Source organism: Kogia breviceps, chromosome 12 (genome assembly GCF_026419965.1).
Source record: "Kogia breviceps isolate mKogBre1 chromosome 12, mKogBre1 haplotype 1, whole genome shotgun sequence".
Classification (NCBI taxonomy): domain Eukaryota; kingdom Metazoa; phylum Chordata; class Mammalia; order Artiodactyla; family Physeteridae; genus Kogia; species Kogia breviceps.
In genome coordinates, this window is record NC_081321.1 from 96,836,579 (window position 1) to 96,854,184 (window position 17,606).

Here is a 17,606-nt window from a genome sequence, read left to right on the forward strand (position 1 = left end):
TCGTAGCTCTACCGTTTCCTCTTTCTCAAGACGAGCAAATAAAATGAAAAGCAACAGAAAAGAATTAAATGAGTTAGACAATCTTCAAAGGAAAGAGGTTCTCGGTTCGACGGTCCACTTTGACGCTCACCGTAGGGCTAATGAGAATGGGATTCATTACCTAGGAAGTAAGCGATAAGAACGTTTATGCCTTAAACTTATGAGTAAGGAAAATAACGATTCGGGGTGACGCCCGAATCCTCACTGCTAATGTGAGACGAATTTTTGAGCGGGTAAAGGTTGCCCCTGCGGTGACCCGCCTACTTTGCGGGATGCCTGGGAGTTGCAATCTGCCCGTACCTGTTGTGTTGTTAAAAGCAGAGTACAGTGATCAACTTAACCGAGTAAAAGTAAAAGAGAACTCAGAAGTTATTCGAAGGTGCCGTTGTCGTTTAATGGAATGGTCATCAAACTCCAGTGAAGTATCAGGGAGTGTTTACCCGTAGAACTGCTGAGCTTGGGTTTCATTAATACTTTTTGGGGGGTTAGTAGTTACCTTAACAGAAAGTTATCAGTTGATTGTTTGGGGGGGACAACGTGCAGCACGCAGGAGGCTCGTTAGGTGGCCTGTAATAGGGTGCTCATGTACCACGACTCACACTTCTGGGCAGTAGGACGTTTACAACCAAATGTTTTCACCACTCTTAACTTTGTCTTCCTGATCTGCAAAATGGGGCAATTAACTAGGTCGCTGCGAAAGTCAAATGAAGTGCAACGGATGTGTAAATTTTTTTTCACTGATGTAACCTCGGTTTCCAGCACGGATCCTGGCGGGAGAATCAGTATGTCGAACCAATTAATGAAAAATACAACAACAGCAAGAAACGGAATTCCTTGGCGGTCCAGTGGTGTGGCCTGCGCGGTTCTGCTGCAGCGGGCCCGGGGTTACCTGGTCGCGGAAGTAAGACCCCCGAATGCCGCGCGGTGTGGCCGAAACACCACCAACAATAGAAAAACAGAAATATAAAACAAAAGACTAAACGTGCAACGCCTTTAGAGCAGTGCCGAACATAGACTGAGTGCCCTATGAATCACTACTGTAAGTACAACGCGTCGAGTGGAGTTATGTGTTCTTGACAGAACACCACACCGCAGTTGAAAACCTGGCATCAGAACGAAAGCCCGTGGAGAGACGAGCTGGTGAAGATTGGGCACCAGACAGAGGAGGGAAATCCAGGCCCCCGCCTGCGCAGCCGTGATGGGCTGCTGGCTGGCCCTCCTTTTCTCAGCCGTAAAACAGGACCATTAACTCCTCCCTCCCAGAGGTGCCGGGAAGGAACGCGGAAACCAGAAACCAGCCCCTGGCCAGCTGCACAGCGCAGGGCAGGTGCGCAGGAATAGGAAGGGGCCAGAGGAGCGCGGGAGTTAAGGCTCTTTCACGCCTCCACACGAAGAAAGCGAAGTGTAAAAATAGCGCTTAAATAATTTCCTCAAACTACCACAAGAGTAGGGTCATTGATGTCATGTAATTCTGTGACTGTCTGCGGGATGGCCCTCCTGCGGAAGCGTTTCGGAACTTCGTGGGGGGTGGTGTTTGGTTGTTGGAACGACAGGGATCCGGTCAGGTGGAGGCGGGGACGGGATGGGACGTCCCGCTGGCTCTCCCAACGCCCGGGACATTCCCGGGGCGGAGGGGCCGGTTACGACTCTTTGATCCTGGGTTTCGCTCCATTTCTCGTATGAACACGCAGGACTTTTTTCCCGGTGTAAACAAATATGGAGTTGCCAGCAATGCACCTGCGCTGTAGCCAAAGGAACTTGGGTCCCGCCTTATTTGGAGACTAACCAACAATTGTGACCCGCCTGGGAAAACCGCACCCCTGTCGGCAGAGCGGGGAAGGCGGGCGGCATTAGAGGCTGCGCCAGTGCAGGGACCCTGCGTCCATGCAGACTCCTGATGCTTCCGTCTACGGGCCTTGGGGCCAGCATTTACATGCTGAAATGTGCATCATTTTATAAAGTCCTTTCCTTTTTTGCTTTTATAATGTAAGTTGGAGTTTTGCGTTTTTGTTTTTAATATTCATTTATTTATTCGGCTGCGTTGGGTCTTAGTTGTGATGTGTAGGCTCTTCGTTGTGGCGCTCAGGGCTTCCTCTCCAGTTGTGGAGCGCGGGCTCCAGAGTGCATGGGGTCAGTAGTTGCACGCAGGCTCTAGAGTACGCAGGCTTAGTTGCCCCGCGGCATGTGGGATTTTAGTTCCCTGACCAGGGATCAAACCTGCGTCCTCTGCATTGGAAGGCAGATTCTTAACAGCTGGACCACCAGGGAAGTCCCCTTTGTATTGATATTTTAAAAATTCTGTATAGGTAGGTGATAACAGCGGTGACTTCACTTCAGGAGTAAAGCGGCTGTTATAAATGTTTTTAAATGGTGTCGTGTCTGAGAGGGTGGAGAATCACTGGCCTATCCACTCACCCATTTTACAGCTGGGGAGACAGACTTATAAGAGGGTAGGGACCAGGTCCAATTTATGCCCTTCCCAGCTTCAGCAGACAGCCTCTTGTGGGCTCAGGCAGTGTGCAGCAGGTCTCAACCCTCAGGCCTGTTTTCTTATCCTCTAGACGGCGACAGGCACCAGGAGACCTAATGTGTGTCAAGTGCTCAGCAGGGGCCTCAGCAGACAGGAGGTGTGGAGAAGAGCCATCAGGGCCTGAGAGGCCCAGGCTGAGTCCTTCCCCTGCCCACTGAGGAGTCCCAGCCCTGGTCCAGGATGTGTGAAGGCCAGAGACAGAATGGAAGGTGAGAGATGAGAGGGGAAAGTGGCTCCCCGGCCCCGAGGCCTCCTGTGAACTCCCCCGTCTTCTCCTCTTACCCACTCCACTCCAGCCACACTGGCCCTGTGTCCCAGGGCCTCTGCACTTGCTGGTCACTCCCTCTGGAATACCCCTCTAGTCCTGCCTCCCTCTCCAGTCTCATCCTGTCCCCTAAGCCACCTGCCTTCCTTGGTCTGTTTCTGGAAGTTTCCTCCACAAGCTTGTTCTAACCACAAGGCCTTCACACTTGCTGTTCCACCTTGAACACCTCCCCCAGCTGGGCCAGCTCCTTCCCTTCACATCCCAGCACAAAGGTCACCTCCTCGGAGGGAGTTCCTGCTGCCCAAGAACAGCCCTCATTCCCACACTGTCCCGTTTGTTTTTTTAAAAAATTAATTAATTAATTTACCTATGGCTGTGTTGGGTCTTTGTTTCTGTGCGAGGGCTTCTCTAGTTGCAGCAAGCGGGGGCCACTCTTCATTGCTGTGCGCGGGCCTCTCACTATTGCGGCCTCTCTCGTTGAGGAGCACAGGCTCTAGACGCGCAGGCTCAGTAGTTGTGGCTTACGGGCCTAGTTGCTCCGCGGCATGTGGGGTCCTCCCAGACCAGGGCTCGAACCCGTGTCCCTTGCATTGGCAGGCAGATTCTCAACCACTGCACCACCAGGGAAGCCCCATGTTTTGTTTTGTTTTGTTTAATTTAATTTTTATTTTTGGTTGCGTTGGGTCTTTGTTGCTGCACAGGGACTTTCTCTAGTTGCAGTGAGCAGGGGCTACTCTTCATTGGGGTGTGCGGGCTTCTCATTGCGGTGGCTTCTCTTGTGGAGCACGGGCTCTAGGCACGTGGGCTCAGCAGTTGTGGCTAGCAGACTCTAGAGCGCAGGCTCAGCAGTTGTGGCGCACAGGCTTAGTTGCTCCGCGGCATGTGGGATCTTCCCAGACCAGGCCTCGAACCCGTGTCCCCTGCATTGGCAGGTGGATTCTTAACCAGTGCGCCAACAGGGAAGCCCCACACTGTCCCATCTTTAACTTCCATCTTGGCACTTCCCATCACCTGTTACTTGTCTAGTGTCTTTCTCCCGAACACCCCAGGAGCAGGGAAGGGTGTGTCTGGAGCAGCCTTGGCCCTGGCCCTGGAACAATGCCTGAATGAATGAAGGCACTCCCTTCCTCATCTGTAGCTTCCCCAGAACAGGGCGACACCTGCCTTGCCTCATCAGGCCCGACCTCCACCCTGAAAGCCATTCACTGCCCTGAGCCTCAGTCTCTCCATCGGAAATAGGTGCTACTGACTTCTCTCTACTTCTCTCAGGGCTCTCCAGAGGACAGAGTAAAAAGGAAAACACTGGGGACATACGGGGTGGTCCAAAGTTGGGACTGGGGACACCTTTTAACACGGCTGAGATGATGTGAATAAGGCTGGGTGTGAGGGGAGGGTTAAAAGTTGGATCCCCCGCTGTCCACACTCCATCTATTCCCAGGAATACCCTAAAAGAAATCATCAGAAAGGAGGGTGAAGGACTGCCCTGCTGGCGCAGCGCTTAAGAATCTGCCTGCCAGTGCAGGGGACACGGGTTCGAGCCCTGGTCTGGGAAGAGCCCACAGGCTGCGGAGCAACTAAGCCCGTGCGCCACGACTACTGAGCCTGCGCTCTAGAGCCCGCGAGCCACAACTACTGAGCCCCCGTGCCACAACTACTGAAGCCCGTGTGCCTAGAGCCTGTGCTCCATGACAAGAGAAGCCACCGCGATGAGAAGCCCACGCAACGAGAGAGTAGCCCCCGCTCGCCACAGCTAGAGAAAACCCACAGGCAGCAACGAAGACCCAACGCAGCCAAAAATAAAAATAAATTTTTTTAAAAAAGGAGGGTGAACATGGCTACTGTAATTTACAAAATCCACAAACTGGAAACAGCCTAACTGTCCAACAACAGGGATTTGCTACATAAAGAAAAAAGCATGATCCATCTGGGCCTATGGTGAGTTTCTGACCACAGGGGGAAAGCACATCTGACATTAGGGGGAAAGCAGAGGCCACACAGTGGATGATGCGGTTTCATCCAAGTTCTAAGTGTTGGCCTCTGGATTCCAGCATTTTTTTTTCCTGTGTATACTCTTCTGAACTCGCCCAATTTTTTTTTTTTTTTTCGGCTGCACCACATTAGCTTGTGGGATCTTAGTTCCCCGACCAGGGCTCAAACCCAGGCCCCCTGCAGCGGAAGCACGGAGTCCTAACCACTGGACCGCCAGGGAAGTCCCCAAATTTTCTGCTACAAACACAAACATCAGAAATAAATGCCAGGCCCTACACAGCCCCTTCCTCCCCACTCCCTCCCCCACAATGACGGAGGTCACAGAGCCTCCAGGAGCTGCAAAAGTGTTCAGATTAGCAAAGTTTTACTTCAACGTTATGTTTGCTCATAAATGACTCTGAAAAGCCGATATGCAAGAGGATGACACGCTGTGGTCTAAAGGCAATGTCGAGGCCAAGGAGAATGTCCCTCAGACAAGAGGCTCTGCTCAAAATCTCCCCCACCTGGGGTGAGGGCAGCAGGAGGGGGTCTGGGACAGAGGGATAAACACATCATCTTAGCTCTCCCATCCGGACTGGTGGCCCGGGACCCCAAGCTGGTCTTTCAGCGGTCGACTGCTTGGAACTCCCAAAGCTGCCCGAACGTTTTGGTGTTTTGGGGAAATGCGAAGGCTTTGGGGGGGCCATGTGCCAGATGGAAGGGCCCTTCGTCAGCCCCCTCCTCCTAGTCCAGCCCCAGGGCGAGCTCAACTCCCTGCTGGCTGGGCCTGCTGTGCCCTGGGGTCGGGGCAGCCTCTCACCCCAGCAGCCCGTCAAGAGGACTTTTTGGTGTTACCTATGACGTAGTGTCAGGTGCCGAGGCCTGGCTGTGGCCCTGAAGCAGGCAGTGGGTAGGGGCCTGGCACCTGCAGCTATGGGCTGCCCGTATATTGATGTTCACTTCCAGAGTGTGGTATGCTCTGGGGGGCGGGGCGGGCAGCATGGTGCTGGCAGCCTCGGCCCAGTAGTGTGTGTTTTGTGTGGGGGGCGGGGAGGGGGACATCTCCAGTGAGGCCCAGACAGAAATCTGCCCTAAAGGTGGCCGACAGCGGCCACCTGTAACAGAGCCCTGCTCCCAAAGGGGCCCCTCGGGGGCCAGCCCAGCGGGGTGACCTCCCAGGCACGGGCAGGCCAGGCTGAACCCGGCTGCAGCAGGAGACGTGGGGGAGAGTGGTGTTAACAAACGACAGCAGGAGGGGTGGGTACGGACAGGGCGACAGGGCGCGGTGAGCACGGGGCGGAGCCAGTGGCCAGGACCCGCCCATCAGAAGGTGAAGCAGCGCTCCCTGGGGTGGCCCACGCGGTCCAGGTTGGGCTGGCAGGCGTACTGGATCATGGGCGGGGGTCCGCACATCAGCACCAGCGGCTCCTCCTCTGGGGGCGGAAGGTGGTCCCGGATCATCTCCTCGTTCACGAAGCCCTGGCTGTAGTCCCAGGCTGCGGGGTAGGAGACCAGGTGAGCCCCAGTACGGCCGTGTGACCAACTGCCGACTGCCCACCCGCCCAGCACCCTCTCCTCCGTGACGAAGTTCCCGTGCCGTGAATTCCTCCCTCTTTCCACAAACACTGAAGAATGAAGAGGCTGAGCCAAGTAAACCCTCACCCTGCCCCCCTGCCCCCAAGCCTGGCTCACCTGTGCCACAAAGGCAAGCCCATCAGCATTCCCCCACCCACGCTTCACAGCGTGCAAAGCATTTCACTTCCACTGGCCTCTCACGTGGCCCTCAGAACCGCCCTGTGGGCAGACAGGGCAGGGGTTACTGATCCCGTTTTACAGATGTGGAAACTGAGGCCAAGAGGACCCAGAGCTGAGTTGTCCCAGGTCACACAAAAAGGCACGGACAGGGCTGGGACGTTAGCCCCAGGTCCCAGAGGTCCCCCAGCCAGCGCCAGGCTGGTCAGGGTGACATTTCCTACCCCACCACCCTCCACGCTACCTACCGGCCCTGTGCCCACTGTCTGACTCCTCCCTCTACTGCGTGTCGGTCCACGAGGAGCGGTGTCTGGTCCACAGCTGTGGTCGCAGTGCCCAGACAGCCCCCCATACAGTAGCTACTCAATAAATAATGAGTAAAGGAATGTGTCCCAAATAAGCAATCGGTGAGCCTGAAAACAGCAAGGCCAGGACCCAGGCTGAAGCTCCAGATGCAGGACCCTCGTGGCAGCAGCAGCTCCTCTAGGTCCTGCTGGCCTCCCTGTCTCGCACGCGCACATGTACACGCGCAGCGTGTCTCCAGGTTTCACCTGAGATCCAGAGCCACCTTTTATTCCTACAAGTCACTGCTGGTGCCCACGGCAAGAACCTGGTGCCCCGAGGCTGGCAGGGCTCTAGTCCTACCCGGGCCCTCAGGACTGACCTGCCAGCAGGGGCTGCTCAGGCAGGGGAGCCAGCGAGTTCCAGGCACACGGTGGGCCCAGGGGGACGGCAGGCGGGCAGGGCTCCTCTGCCAGGAGAATGGGGCTCTGATGACTGGGGCCCGAGGAGAGGGGGAGGAGGCGGCGCCCAGCCCGGCTCCGCTCTGGCTCCGGTCTACGCCTTGGCTTCCACATCTGCGCTCTGGGCCGTCCTCCCCCTTCACGGCAGACAATGCTCTCTGCATCACATCATGTACACTCCATGGGGGGGTCCCTTGCGAGGGGCCAAGCCGGTCCCAGCTGGTCTTGGGATGAGGAAGAGTCTGCTGTGCTGAGCGATGGGGTATTCTTTACCCCATGGACACTGAGCTGAGTGACTGACCCCATCTCCCTTTTCACTTTGGCTGCCGGGAAGCTCAGAGTGATATCCGTGGCCACCCACAGCAAGAGAGCCTCACGGTCCAGCTTCTGTACAAACCTCATTCCCAATTCCATTTCATGGCCCTGCCCTTGTCTTTCTTTCACTCCCACTTTCCATTTATACCACTCCGACTCATTCTGTGAGTCTCTGTAAGGTGCCTAACATCCCTCTGGAACAAGGCCGGACATAGGTAGGTAGATAACGTTTTATTAACAGATCTAAAATTACTTTGAAAAAAACTGCATGGGACTAAACCATATTTGCTAGCGTAATGAATGTACAGGTATGCAAGACACATCTCAATTTCACAAGGACGTTTTTAGATAGTGTATTTTTCTTTACATGTATACTGAAGGTGACTTTGTAGGGGAAACAGAGTCAGCTGGCCCCTCTCCCCTGTTCTTTTGCTTAGCTCCACAGCTGCCCCCTGGCCTGGTACCATTTTCCTTCTCAGCGTCTACGCTTTTCAGCTTATACCTAGTGTCACGGCAATACCCGAACTACTCTCGAAATGTGGTCGGGGTAATAATAAGTGTAAGTGTGAAATACCGGGAGACTGCCCAACTGTATCTCTCCTTGGCCAGTAACCGGTTGCTCTTAAAACTGTCCCCAGGAGGCACTTTGGCACAGGCGTCGCCAGGGGTCACGCCAGAGGGCAGTGTCCTCTCCTCCTGCGGCCAGGCCTTGTGCAGGCAACAGGGGTAGAGGCCCCTGCAAGGACACTCCCATCGTGGCCAATGAGCCTACCTGACCACACTCTAGAACCTGCAACCAGAAGGGAGCTAAACCAGCTTTCATTTCCCCCTTTTGAATGAGACGCGGGTACAAGATTAATATTCCTTTCTTTACCGGAAGCTCAGACTCCCAGAGCCAGTGCCTCCTGTCCGACCACCACTCTCTATGACTCTACTTTGTCTTTCCTGGGTCTCACTAATCACCTGCTACTGTACTTTATAATTTACTAATAAACCTGTTTCTGGTTCATCCTCCCCAACTAGAACGTCAGCTCGGGCCAGGCCGGTTTCGGGAACACACAGAGTGAGGGGTCCGACCAGGAGGAGACCCCCTGAGACACGGGTGGGCCCAGGACGTTTGGTCGAGCCAGAGGCCCCGGAACAAGACTGTCGGGTCCATGGATCCACCAGGGGGGCCCAGGATCCGATTTGGTCAACCCAGGAGGGTGGCTCCTCTCTCAGGGATGGACCCTCTTGAGATGGGTACCCCCAGAGCCCGCCTGCTCATTTCTGGGGGAAGCAGACGGTGGCCTGTCCCCCACACTGTGGTGGTTGAGTCCCAGGGAACCGGGTGGCTGTGTGAGGAGCAGGAGGCAAAGCAAGGGCAGTGTGGCAGCAAGCTGGTACCCACGTGGGGGCTCTGAAAGTGTCCAGTTTCTAATATTTAAAAATTTCCCATGAAAGTGCAGGCCCCCAGGTTCCCTTGGAAAAGGGAAAGGCTGGCCTCCAGGGCGGTACTCCCGCACAGCGGGGCTGCCCGCAGCTGGGAGGGGGCTGCCTCTCTGTACAGGCAGATGCTCTCCAATTCACCACAGTCTCCACCACTGCCTGTAAAGCCCCCTAACCCGGAAGCCAAACGTCACCGGTGCTACCAAGAAGCCTCAGCTGCTGCTCTTCTTACAACAGAGAAGAAGGTAAGATATTTTTTGTAACCACATCTACCTAAGGCAGGAGAATGGCGTGGAGTTCAGCTCCCGGGGGGCAACCTTGCTTCAGGTTTTAGGGGCAGCCCTCACTCACCGCCTCCTATGTGGCAAACAGCTTAAACACCTGGACAGGTAGAATGAAGGCAACTGTGCACCAGCCCAGCCCACACTCCAGGGCCGATGAGTCGAGAGAAAACGGGTGTAAAGTGCCTTACAGGGTACACACCGCAACGCGGAAACACTCACCCTCACCCCTAGCACTGGCCCTGGAGACCTGCCCCAGGGTGAGCCCCAGCGCAAGGGGAGAACGCCGGCCTCCCTTGTCCAGCTGAGAGCAGGGCAGGCAGGGGAAGGTCTGGGGCTCTGGAGGAGGCGGGCGTGAATTCAAGCCCTAGCTCTGGGGTTGTCGCACTGTGTGCCGTGGGGCACCTGCGTTCCCTCTCTAATCCCTCTCTCCTCATCACCTTCCTCTCTCCGGGCCACAGTGAGCACCAAGGGAGACCATGCTAGCAGAGGCCTCCACCACGGCAGAGGGCCCCGCCCGGCGCGCAGGAGCCCGCACCTCCACGCAGCCCAGCCGCCTGGGCGCTCTCACCTTCAGGGGCCTTGTCCACCGTGTACCAGAGCTTGAAGCGGGCAGAATGTTCGTTCCTCAGTTCCTCCAGCTCGGGCCGCAGCAGGATGTCCTTCTCAGTCTGCGGGGGGACAGGACCCGGCGGTCAGGAGGGACAGAGACAGGGACTGCCTTTGGAGACCCTCGTCAGCCCGCCCGCCCGTGGGCCGCACACTTGGCAAAGCTTCCAGGGAAAGGCCAAGTCTTTCTATGTTCTGGCGTCTCAGCTTGTACATCCACAGCCTAGGAAATGCAGATACTACTTCCCCAGATCACACCTGTTCCTCCTCCGCAGCCTTGCCCACGCCAACCCCTCTGCTTGGCCTGCAGCTCCCCACTTTCCATCCCCACTGGTTTCATTCAGCCAGCCCCACGTGGCCCTGTAGAGCTCAGCTTGTCACCTCCTCCAGGAAGCCTTCTCAGACCTGCAGGGAGCATCAGCAATCTGCTCCCGAAACAGCCCCTCTTTCCATTCCCAACCACAGACTTTGCCCTGTATGTTTGCAGGTCACTCACAGACGGACAGGGCTCCTCAGGCCAGTGGGTGGCGTGACTGATCTCATAAGACTGTTGTGAAACCGGGGGCCAAAGAGCTCTGTCGAGCAGGAAAGGTCACCGGCGCACAGACCTCTACCGAGCCCCAGGCTGGCTGAGGCGTGGACGTGGTTCAGGAGCATCCTCTTTTCCTCTGTGTTTTTTTTTTTTTTAACGTTTTTATTGGAGTATTGATTGCTTTACAACGCTGTGTCAGTTTCTGCTGTATAACAAAGTGAATCAGCTATACGCATACACATATCCCCTCCCTCTGGCGTCTCTGAGCATCCCGTTTACGAACAATGCCTCTCTGACCACCCTCACTGCCCTGTTCCTGGGGATAAACGCGAGGGGGTGGAGTTGAGGGTAGAACACTCCGCGTGGGGAGGGCGTGCAGCACAGCAGCTGCTTCACAACCGCAGGCAGGTCTCAGCGCGGCACACACCAGCAGCACACGGCCAGGATGCCCGTCTCCCTACACCGCTACCAGCACTCGGTAACGGCCCTGTAAGCTCTGCCAATCAGATTAATGGCAAGTAAAGCTTACGTTTTAGTTTTTATTATTAATAAGTTTGTCACTGGTCTAGTAATATCTTTTCTTATTAGTCTGTAAAAACTTTTTACGTGAAGGATATTAATTTTCAGTGGTGATGCCCTGTATGTCTCATCCCCAGTTACTTCTCTTTCTACCTTCTTTATAGTGTGTGTTTTTCCCCAGGGGAGCTTTTCTTTTCTTTTTTTTTTTTTTTTTTGCGGTACGCGGGCCCTCTCACTGCTGTGGCCTCTCCCGTTGCGGAGCACAGGCTCTGGACGCGCAGGCTCAGCGGCCACGGCTCACGGGCCCAGCTGCTCCGCGGCATGTGGGATCCTCCCGGACCGGGGCACGAACCCGTGTCCCCTGCATTGGCAGGCGGACTCTCAACCACTGCGCCACCAGGGAAGTCCGAGCTTTTCATTTTTAAGCAGATGGTTCCATCAATCTTCTCCTTGACCGGCTCTCCCTGGTGTCTTGCTTAGACTGACCATCCTTGTTCACTCATTCAGCAATACTTCCTGTAAAAATGCTCACCTTCTACTTTTAAAGCTTCAATTTTTTACATGTGTATCTTTAACCTAAACTTCACTTTCGTATAAGGTAAGGTAGGGATCTACTTCGTTTTTTCCAAGTGCATAGCAACTAACTCAACACTCCTTTTCCTTTCTCTTTTCAGGTTTGGTATGTCACCTGCATCAGATACAAAGTCTCACCTACACTTGGGTCTGTTTCTAGGCCAGGGCTGTTCAACGGAGTTTTCTACAATGATGGGAGTGTTCTACAATAGATCTGTGTTATCCAATAGGGTAACCACTGGCCACATGTGGCTATGGAACCAGTGAAACGTGGCTAGTGAGACTGGGAAAGTGAGTTTTTAATTTTGTTCAATCTTAATTAACTTAAGGGTAACTAGCCACTTGTCCCAGCACGTCCCAGCACAGTCTAGATTTCCTGTTGCGCTATCCAGAAATGCAGTTAAGTCCAGTAAGCCCCGGAACCATGCTATTTTTTATCACTGACACTTTTCAGTATGTTTTAATATCCAGTGTGCTAAGTTCTTCCTTGTCACTCTTCTCTTTCAATACTTTCTTGGCTGTGCATGTGTACTTTGTCTTCCAGGCCATATTGCATCATTTTGTCATATTAAAGGGGAGAAAATATCCCCACTGGGACTTCGAGTATTACTTTATGAAGAACCGACACCTTCAGAGTATCAGTCTCCCTGTCCAGGAACCAGGTTGCCCCACTGTTTATTAACACTCCCTAATGCCCTTCTGAAAAGCCGTGCTTCCCTTAGGCTGAGGCTGGGGGCAGAGCCCGGCCTCCCCTGGACTCAGGATGCCGTCCTCAACCTGCCTCCCCACCAGCCTCCACTCCCATCACTCGGTCACTCCGGGAAGAACGCACACGTCTGCAACGTTAAATGCTCCCATCCAAGGCCGTCTCGACCCTCACAACCGTCCCGAGAGGTGGGTCCCCCGTTACCCTACATTACGGATGGGGAAATGGAGGGGCTGTGGCCCCCGTCCAAGCCGAGCACGGAGGTCACTGGGGGGGGGGAAGGGAGGGGCAATGACTCAACTGGAGCAAAGCAGCAGTTCCCACAGTGTGGCCTGCAAAACCCCTGGGGTCCCCGAGACCCTTCAGAGGGACCTTGAGGTCACAGCGATTTTCTTATGATACTTTAGTTGCATTCTTCGCTCTCCTCCCTCCCGGGTGAGGGGTGGGACTTCCAGAGGCTTGTGACATTGCACTGCCTGAAATGCAGAAAGAGATACAGAATCCACCGCCCCTGCTAAACGGGTACAAAGACGCCCGTCCAGGCGACAGAGGGCTGACGGCCTCCACAGAGGCTGCCCCAGCACTACCAAGCTGAACGCCGCCCACCCTCTCAACCCCACCGGCCAGCTTGGAATTTCTGGCTGTTTCCACCCACCCCTAGTCAAGGCCACCTCAGCTGGCCTCCGAGCAGTTTTCTGCAGCTGTGTGGGACCTCAGCCCGGGGACCTCAGCCCGGCCCCTGTGCCTCCAGGCTCGGTGTCCTCACAGACGACACGGGGCGGAGCCTGGGCCAGACGGACCCAGGGGCAAACTGACCTGAACCATATCTGAGAGGCACAGGGGGCACGGCCCCCACACAGGCGGGGGGCGCCTCGTCTTAGCTTCCCCCAGAAGGGGCATCACTATAAGATCCACATATTCGGTCACAGAACACTGAGCCTAGAAAGACGCTTGTGATGACCTTGCTTCAGCAGCTCGCTCCACAGTGAGGGAGCAGAGCCCAGAGAGGGAGAGTGACCTGTCCAAGGCCACACAGCAGGCCGGGGCGGGCAGGCAGTGGGTGTGGGGAGGAGGACGTGCATTCAGGAGCCGGGAAGCCCAGGTCCGAACCCTGTCCCAGCTCCCCCAGCTCAGGGACCTCGCGCAGATGGGACCTTGGCACGTCATCTGTGAAAACGGCCCTTCGGGCTCCTCCCACTTCACTGGTGGGTTCCAAACTCTGTGTGCGTAAAGGGAACCCTGAGGTTCCAAGGAAGCAGCCAGAGGAGCGAATCTCGGGGTGCGGGTGCTCCAGGTGCCTCACCCCTCCACCGGAGCAGCCCCACTCGGGTCAGATGCTCTGAGCTCCGCACTGAAAAGCCCGACCCCGGCAGCCCCTGCGAGGGCTGCTGTGCACAGAACATTCTGAGCAGCCCTCACATTTCAGCCTCCCTGAGCATCTCCGCAAAGCCATGCAGACCCCTGAGCAGTGCCTGCTGGGCCTCGCCCGCTCTCAGCAGGAGTTGGGTTTGCAGACCTCAGGACCACCCACTGACCTGGTTGGCAAAGAGCAGGTGGCACACGGTTTGATCATCCGGGTCCTTCATGATGGCACGGATCAGCTGCAGCATTGGGGTGATGCCTGCAACACAGCCACCCCACACACACCGCGTGAGCGCCTGCTGCATACGCGCAGGCCCAGTGCCAGGCAGCCGCCCAGAGAGCTGCCAGGACAACTGGGTCCGGGTCCCTGACCTTGGGAAGCTCCCAGTCACTTGTAATCTGTGCCACGTCCCACACCCTGGCCCCGAACCACGACATCTGCCCGCTAGGGACTCAGCGAGGGGCTCCGGGTCCACGTACCCGTTCCTCCTGCAATCATGCCCACAGACTTCACCGCTGTGATGACAGGGTTGGATTTCTTGTCCGGACGGATGGCAAACTTTCCTGGGGAGAGGAGAAGGGGTGAGGCCCAGCTCTCAGACACGCTGTGCTTGGGGGGTCGGAAGGGCTGGAGAAGCTGCCCCCGCCTCAGGGGTTCAGGTGCGGCGGCCACCACAGCCCCCAGCCAGTCAGGGTGAGGGGCATGGGAAGGCGGGATCGGGACCAGCTCAAATGCAAAAAGGAGCCCGAGGAGGAGTCCCTCACCGTGGATGGCTGGGGAGCAGGGAGGCTGGAGAATCAGGGGCGTCCCAGCTCAACCCTCCCCTTTGTTTGTTTTCAGCCAAACAAAGCTGGTCTGTGGGCAGCATTTGGCACCCAGAGGCAGCTGGTCTGCAACCCCTGTGCTGGCCACCTTAATTCCTAATAGCCAGGGAGACGGAGGCCCCGGAGAGGAGACGGCGCGCCCTACGAGAGTCACCCATCCAGACGGCAGCAGGGTTGGGACCTGCACCCAGCATCCACCGCACCCACTGGGTCCTCGGGGAGTCCAACCCGGATCACCTTTGCCCTGGTAGACCAGCAGCCCATTTGGGCCTCGGAACTCAATGGTGTCTCCAATCTTCATGCTTTCCAGGTACTGGGACATCTTCCCTCCAGCGGGAAACTTGGGGTGGGTGTCTTTGAAGTAAACCTGCAAGACACCCCCAGTCCTCAGCTCCCCATTCCCAGGGCTGCCGTGGTGAGCTCTGGGCCACCGCGGGAAGATGCTCTTCTGGGGTCTTCTGCGGCCGTGTGGGGTCTTCTCACACGATGCCCTTCCACCCATCAAACCTTACCCGTCTGCGTCCCGTCCCCCCGGTGGTCTGCCCTCTCCATAACATCCCCTTGGAGGGCAAAGCATCAGCCTGGTGTCCAAGGCAGCGCCTCGAGGGCCTGCTGCATAATGCTCTGCCGGGAAGCATCTCTGTGACCGCCCCGCCCAGCAGGAGATCCTCATGGCTGTCAGCTCAGTAAAGGCTCTGGGAAGCCCGCTCACCAGGCCCTGCTGGTGGATGTTCAATTCTTTCCACTTCGTGCTGCCATAAAAACATCACTCTTGGAACCATCTCCTTCCCTGTGCCCTTTGGGATTTCAGCTCTGGGAAAAGGGAGGTGCTACAGCTCTCGTACAGAGAGATGGGCAGACAGAGGGGAGCTCCAGGGCTGGGATGGCTGCACAGTGGGCATTTGTGCTGGGCCCTGAAGGGCAAAAGCAGGAGTGATGAGCAGACGGGGGAGGGGCGGTGGGGGAGGGACGGCGTGGGCAAAGGCCGGGGGGCCTAACAGGGCTTGGGGCCTCGGGGGTGGGGTGGGGGGAAGAGCCTGTGGCTACAGCACAGGGGATGTGTCTGTGTGTCTGGGGTGCGGGGCAGGGAGAGTGGAGGGAGAGTGGGCAGAGCCCACTGCGTGCCAGGCTGGGGCCCTGACCTTCAGCCAGGGCCAAGGGGGCCGGTGAGGTCTCCAAGCCAGGAAGGGCCTGGTCCTGGTGAGTAGTCCATCTCTACTTGAATCCCCCCAACACCTTCTCCACATCTGGCTCGAGTGACTTCAGCAAGAACAGATGCTTGAACTCTCACCACCTTCCCTTTCCTTCCGGACAAAGCCCCAGACTACCAGGGCCTCCAAGGATCTGCCTGGCCCTGCTGACCTCTCCCTTTTCGGTCCCTCAAGTCCTCAAGCCTCCTCCTGCCCTCAGGGCCTTTGAACCTGGAAGGTCCTTTTCCTCCACCTCCACCTGGCTGCCGCCTCCTCAGCCGCCAGGTCTTGTCTCACTGTTGCCTGCTCAGGGGGGCAGCTCTCATCACCCCACCGCTGCCCCATTCTAGGTGCTCAGTCTCTTGTGCTTGTCCCCTGAACAAACACTGACCTCTGTGTGACCAGCTGTTCAGGGTCCACTCTCCAGCCAAAGACAAGATACCGAGGCCGGGTGGGCCTGGGCACCCAGCACAGGGTCTAAATGACACCAAGCGAAGAGGAGATCCAGGCCAGAGCCAGGACTGACAGGCCCAGCTCCCTTCCTGCCCTCACAGACACAGCACCCAGCCCAGGACCCTGTAAGACCCAAGGCTGCAGCTGAGGCCCAGAGGGGGTCTCTGCTCCTGTCCCCCCACCCAAGGGTCCAGTGAGGGGGCCCTGAGGCCTGCACAGTGGAGTTGAGGGAGCAAGCCTGGTGCCCGGGGGTGCTGAGCCAGGGCGGCCGTGGAGGTTTGGGCCTTGACTGGGGAGGGTCTCCAACGCGCAGCCCACCAGCCTGGGCTGGCTCACACCTTGGGGTGGCTCATCAGAGAACATGGATCACTGCTGGGAAGTCGGTGTTTCTAACTTTCATAAACATGTACCGGGCTCTAGATGTCATTCCTCCTCCTTTTCAGCACCTTGTTTCTTAAGATCCTTGCCGGTTGTTCTGTGTCTCTCTGGTCCGTTGCTTCTAATGGCTACATCTTCCCACAGCGTACCCCCAGCCCCTGACCGGTGATGGACCCCAGAAAGCCCCTCACCCCGGCTCCCAGACAAGGCCCCGGGAGCGCCTCATACCGCGGCCCCAGCGGGCCCGTGGGGCGCTTCTCAGGGGATGAGCAGGCGCCCAGCTCAGGTCTGAGAGCAGGAAGGGGGGCCCTCCGCGGGCTGGCGGGCCTGCCCGGCCCCTCGTCCGCACACGTTCCGCCTGAGCCCGGCCCCTGCCCTCTGCCGAGACCCCAAAGCCTGGCGTGTGCTAAGGCCCATGATCTGCAGGCACAGCGAGCACGGGGCCTTCAGGGGCCAGACTGCGGGGCCCTGGCTGCGAGGCGGTCGCCCCCGCCCCAGGCGGCTGTGGCCCCGAGACCTCACCTTGATGACCAGGTCCACAAAGCCCTTGTCGTCGTCGCTGGAGATGGGCGTGTAGGGCCGAATGACTAGGCTGCCATCGATTCGGGCCGAGAGGTAGATGTGCTGGCCTGCGGGACGGCAGGGGTGGGTCTGGGCTGACTACCCCCCGAGGGCCCCCTGGGTCTTGCCAGCCCACTGCCCACACCCCGCCCGGCACTCCAAGCCTGGCCTGACCTCGGCTCCCAGCGCTCCCTTCGCCGCCCCCAGGGACGCCCATCACGTCCCAGCTCTCTGCCTTTGCTCATGCTCGTGCCACGGCCGGGGACACTGAAGCACCTGGCCTCTTATTCGGACACTCACCCTTGAAGGCCCAGGGTGGCTGTCACCTCCTCCCTGAAGCCTTCCCTGCACTGACTGAAACGCGAAGCCCCCACCTCTCTGTCCCAGCACGGGCTCCCCGTGCGCTGGGCTGGGGCCGCACTCACCGACAGGGAGGCCCAGGATGTGCTCGGGTGACGGCAGAGCAAAGCGGAACCGGCGGGTATCGTGGCTGATGGCCTGCAACGAGGCGTGAGCTGCTGGACGGCACCCAGGGCAGAGGGGCCCCCGGACTCAGAGTCCCCACCCCTCCCCAGCA

At 57.3% G+C, this 17,606-nt stretch overlaps 1 protein-coding gene and 1 non-coding gene across 11 annotated transcripts in view; one reads left to right on the plus strand and one right to left on the minus strand.

Annotated features, from left to right (window-relative positions):
• The first annotated feature begins 186 nt into the window (after nt 1-186).
• On the plus strand, nt 187-336 carry LOC131767497 (U12 minor spliceosomal RNA). Its single transcript, XR_009338710.1, has one exon. It is a non-coding gene; the product is annotated as a U12 minor spliceosomal RNA (small nuclear RNA).
• Nucleotides 337-5,170: 4,834 nt separating this feature from the next.
• Nucleotides 5,171-17,606, minus strand: part of CYB5R3 (cytochrome b5 reductase 3) — a 72,018-nt gene continuing 59,582 nt past the window's right edge. For all 10 annotated transcript variants that reach the window (XM_067010335.1, XM_067010341.1, XM_067010338.1 and 7 more), the window contains 7 exons: nt 17,455-17,527; nt 16,991-17,097; nt 14,685-14,814; nt 14,103-14,186; nt 13,796-13,881; nt 9,893-9,992; nt 5,171-6,298 (listed from right to left, as the gene is read on the minus strand). In XM_067010335.1, the coding sequence (XP_066866436.1) occupies nt 6,126-6,298; nt 9,893-9,992; nt 13,796-13,881; nt 14,103-14,186; nt 14,685-14,814; nt 16,991-17,097; nt 17,455-17,527 (753 nt within the window). In that variant the 3' untranslated portion in view covers nt 5,171-6,125. The remainder of the gene's footprint in view (nt 6,299-9,892; nt 9,993-13,795; nt 13,882-14,102; nt 14,187-14,684; nt 14,815-16,990; nt 17,098-17,454; nt 17,528-17,606) is intronic.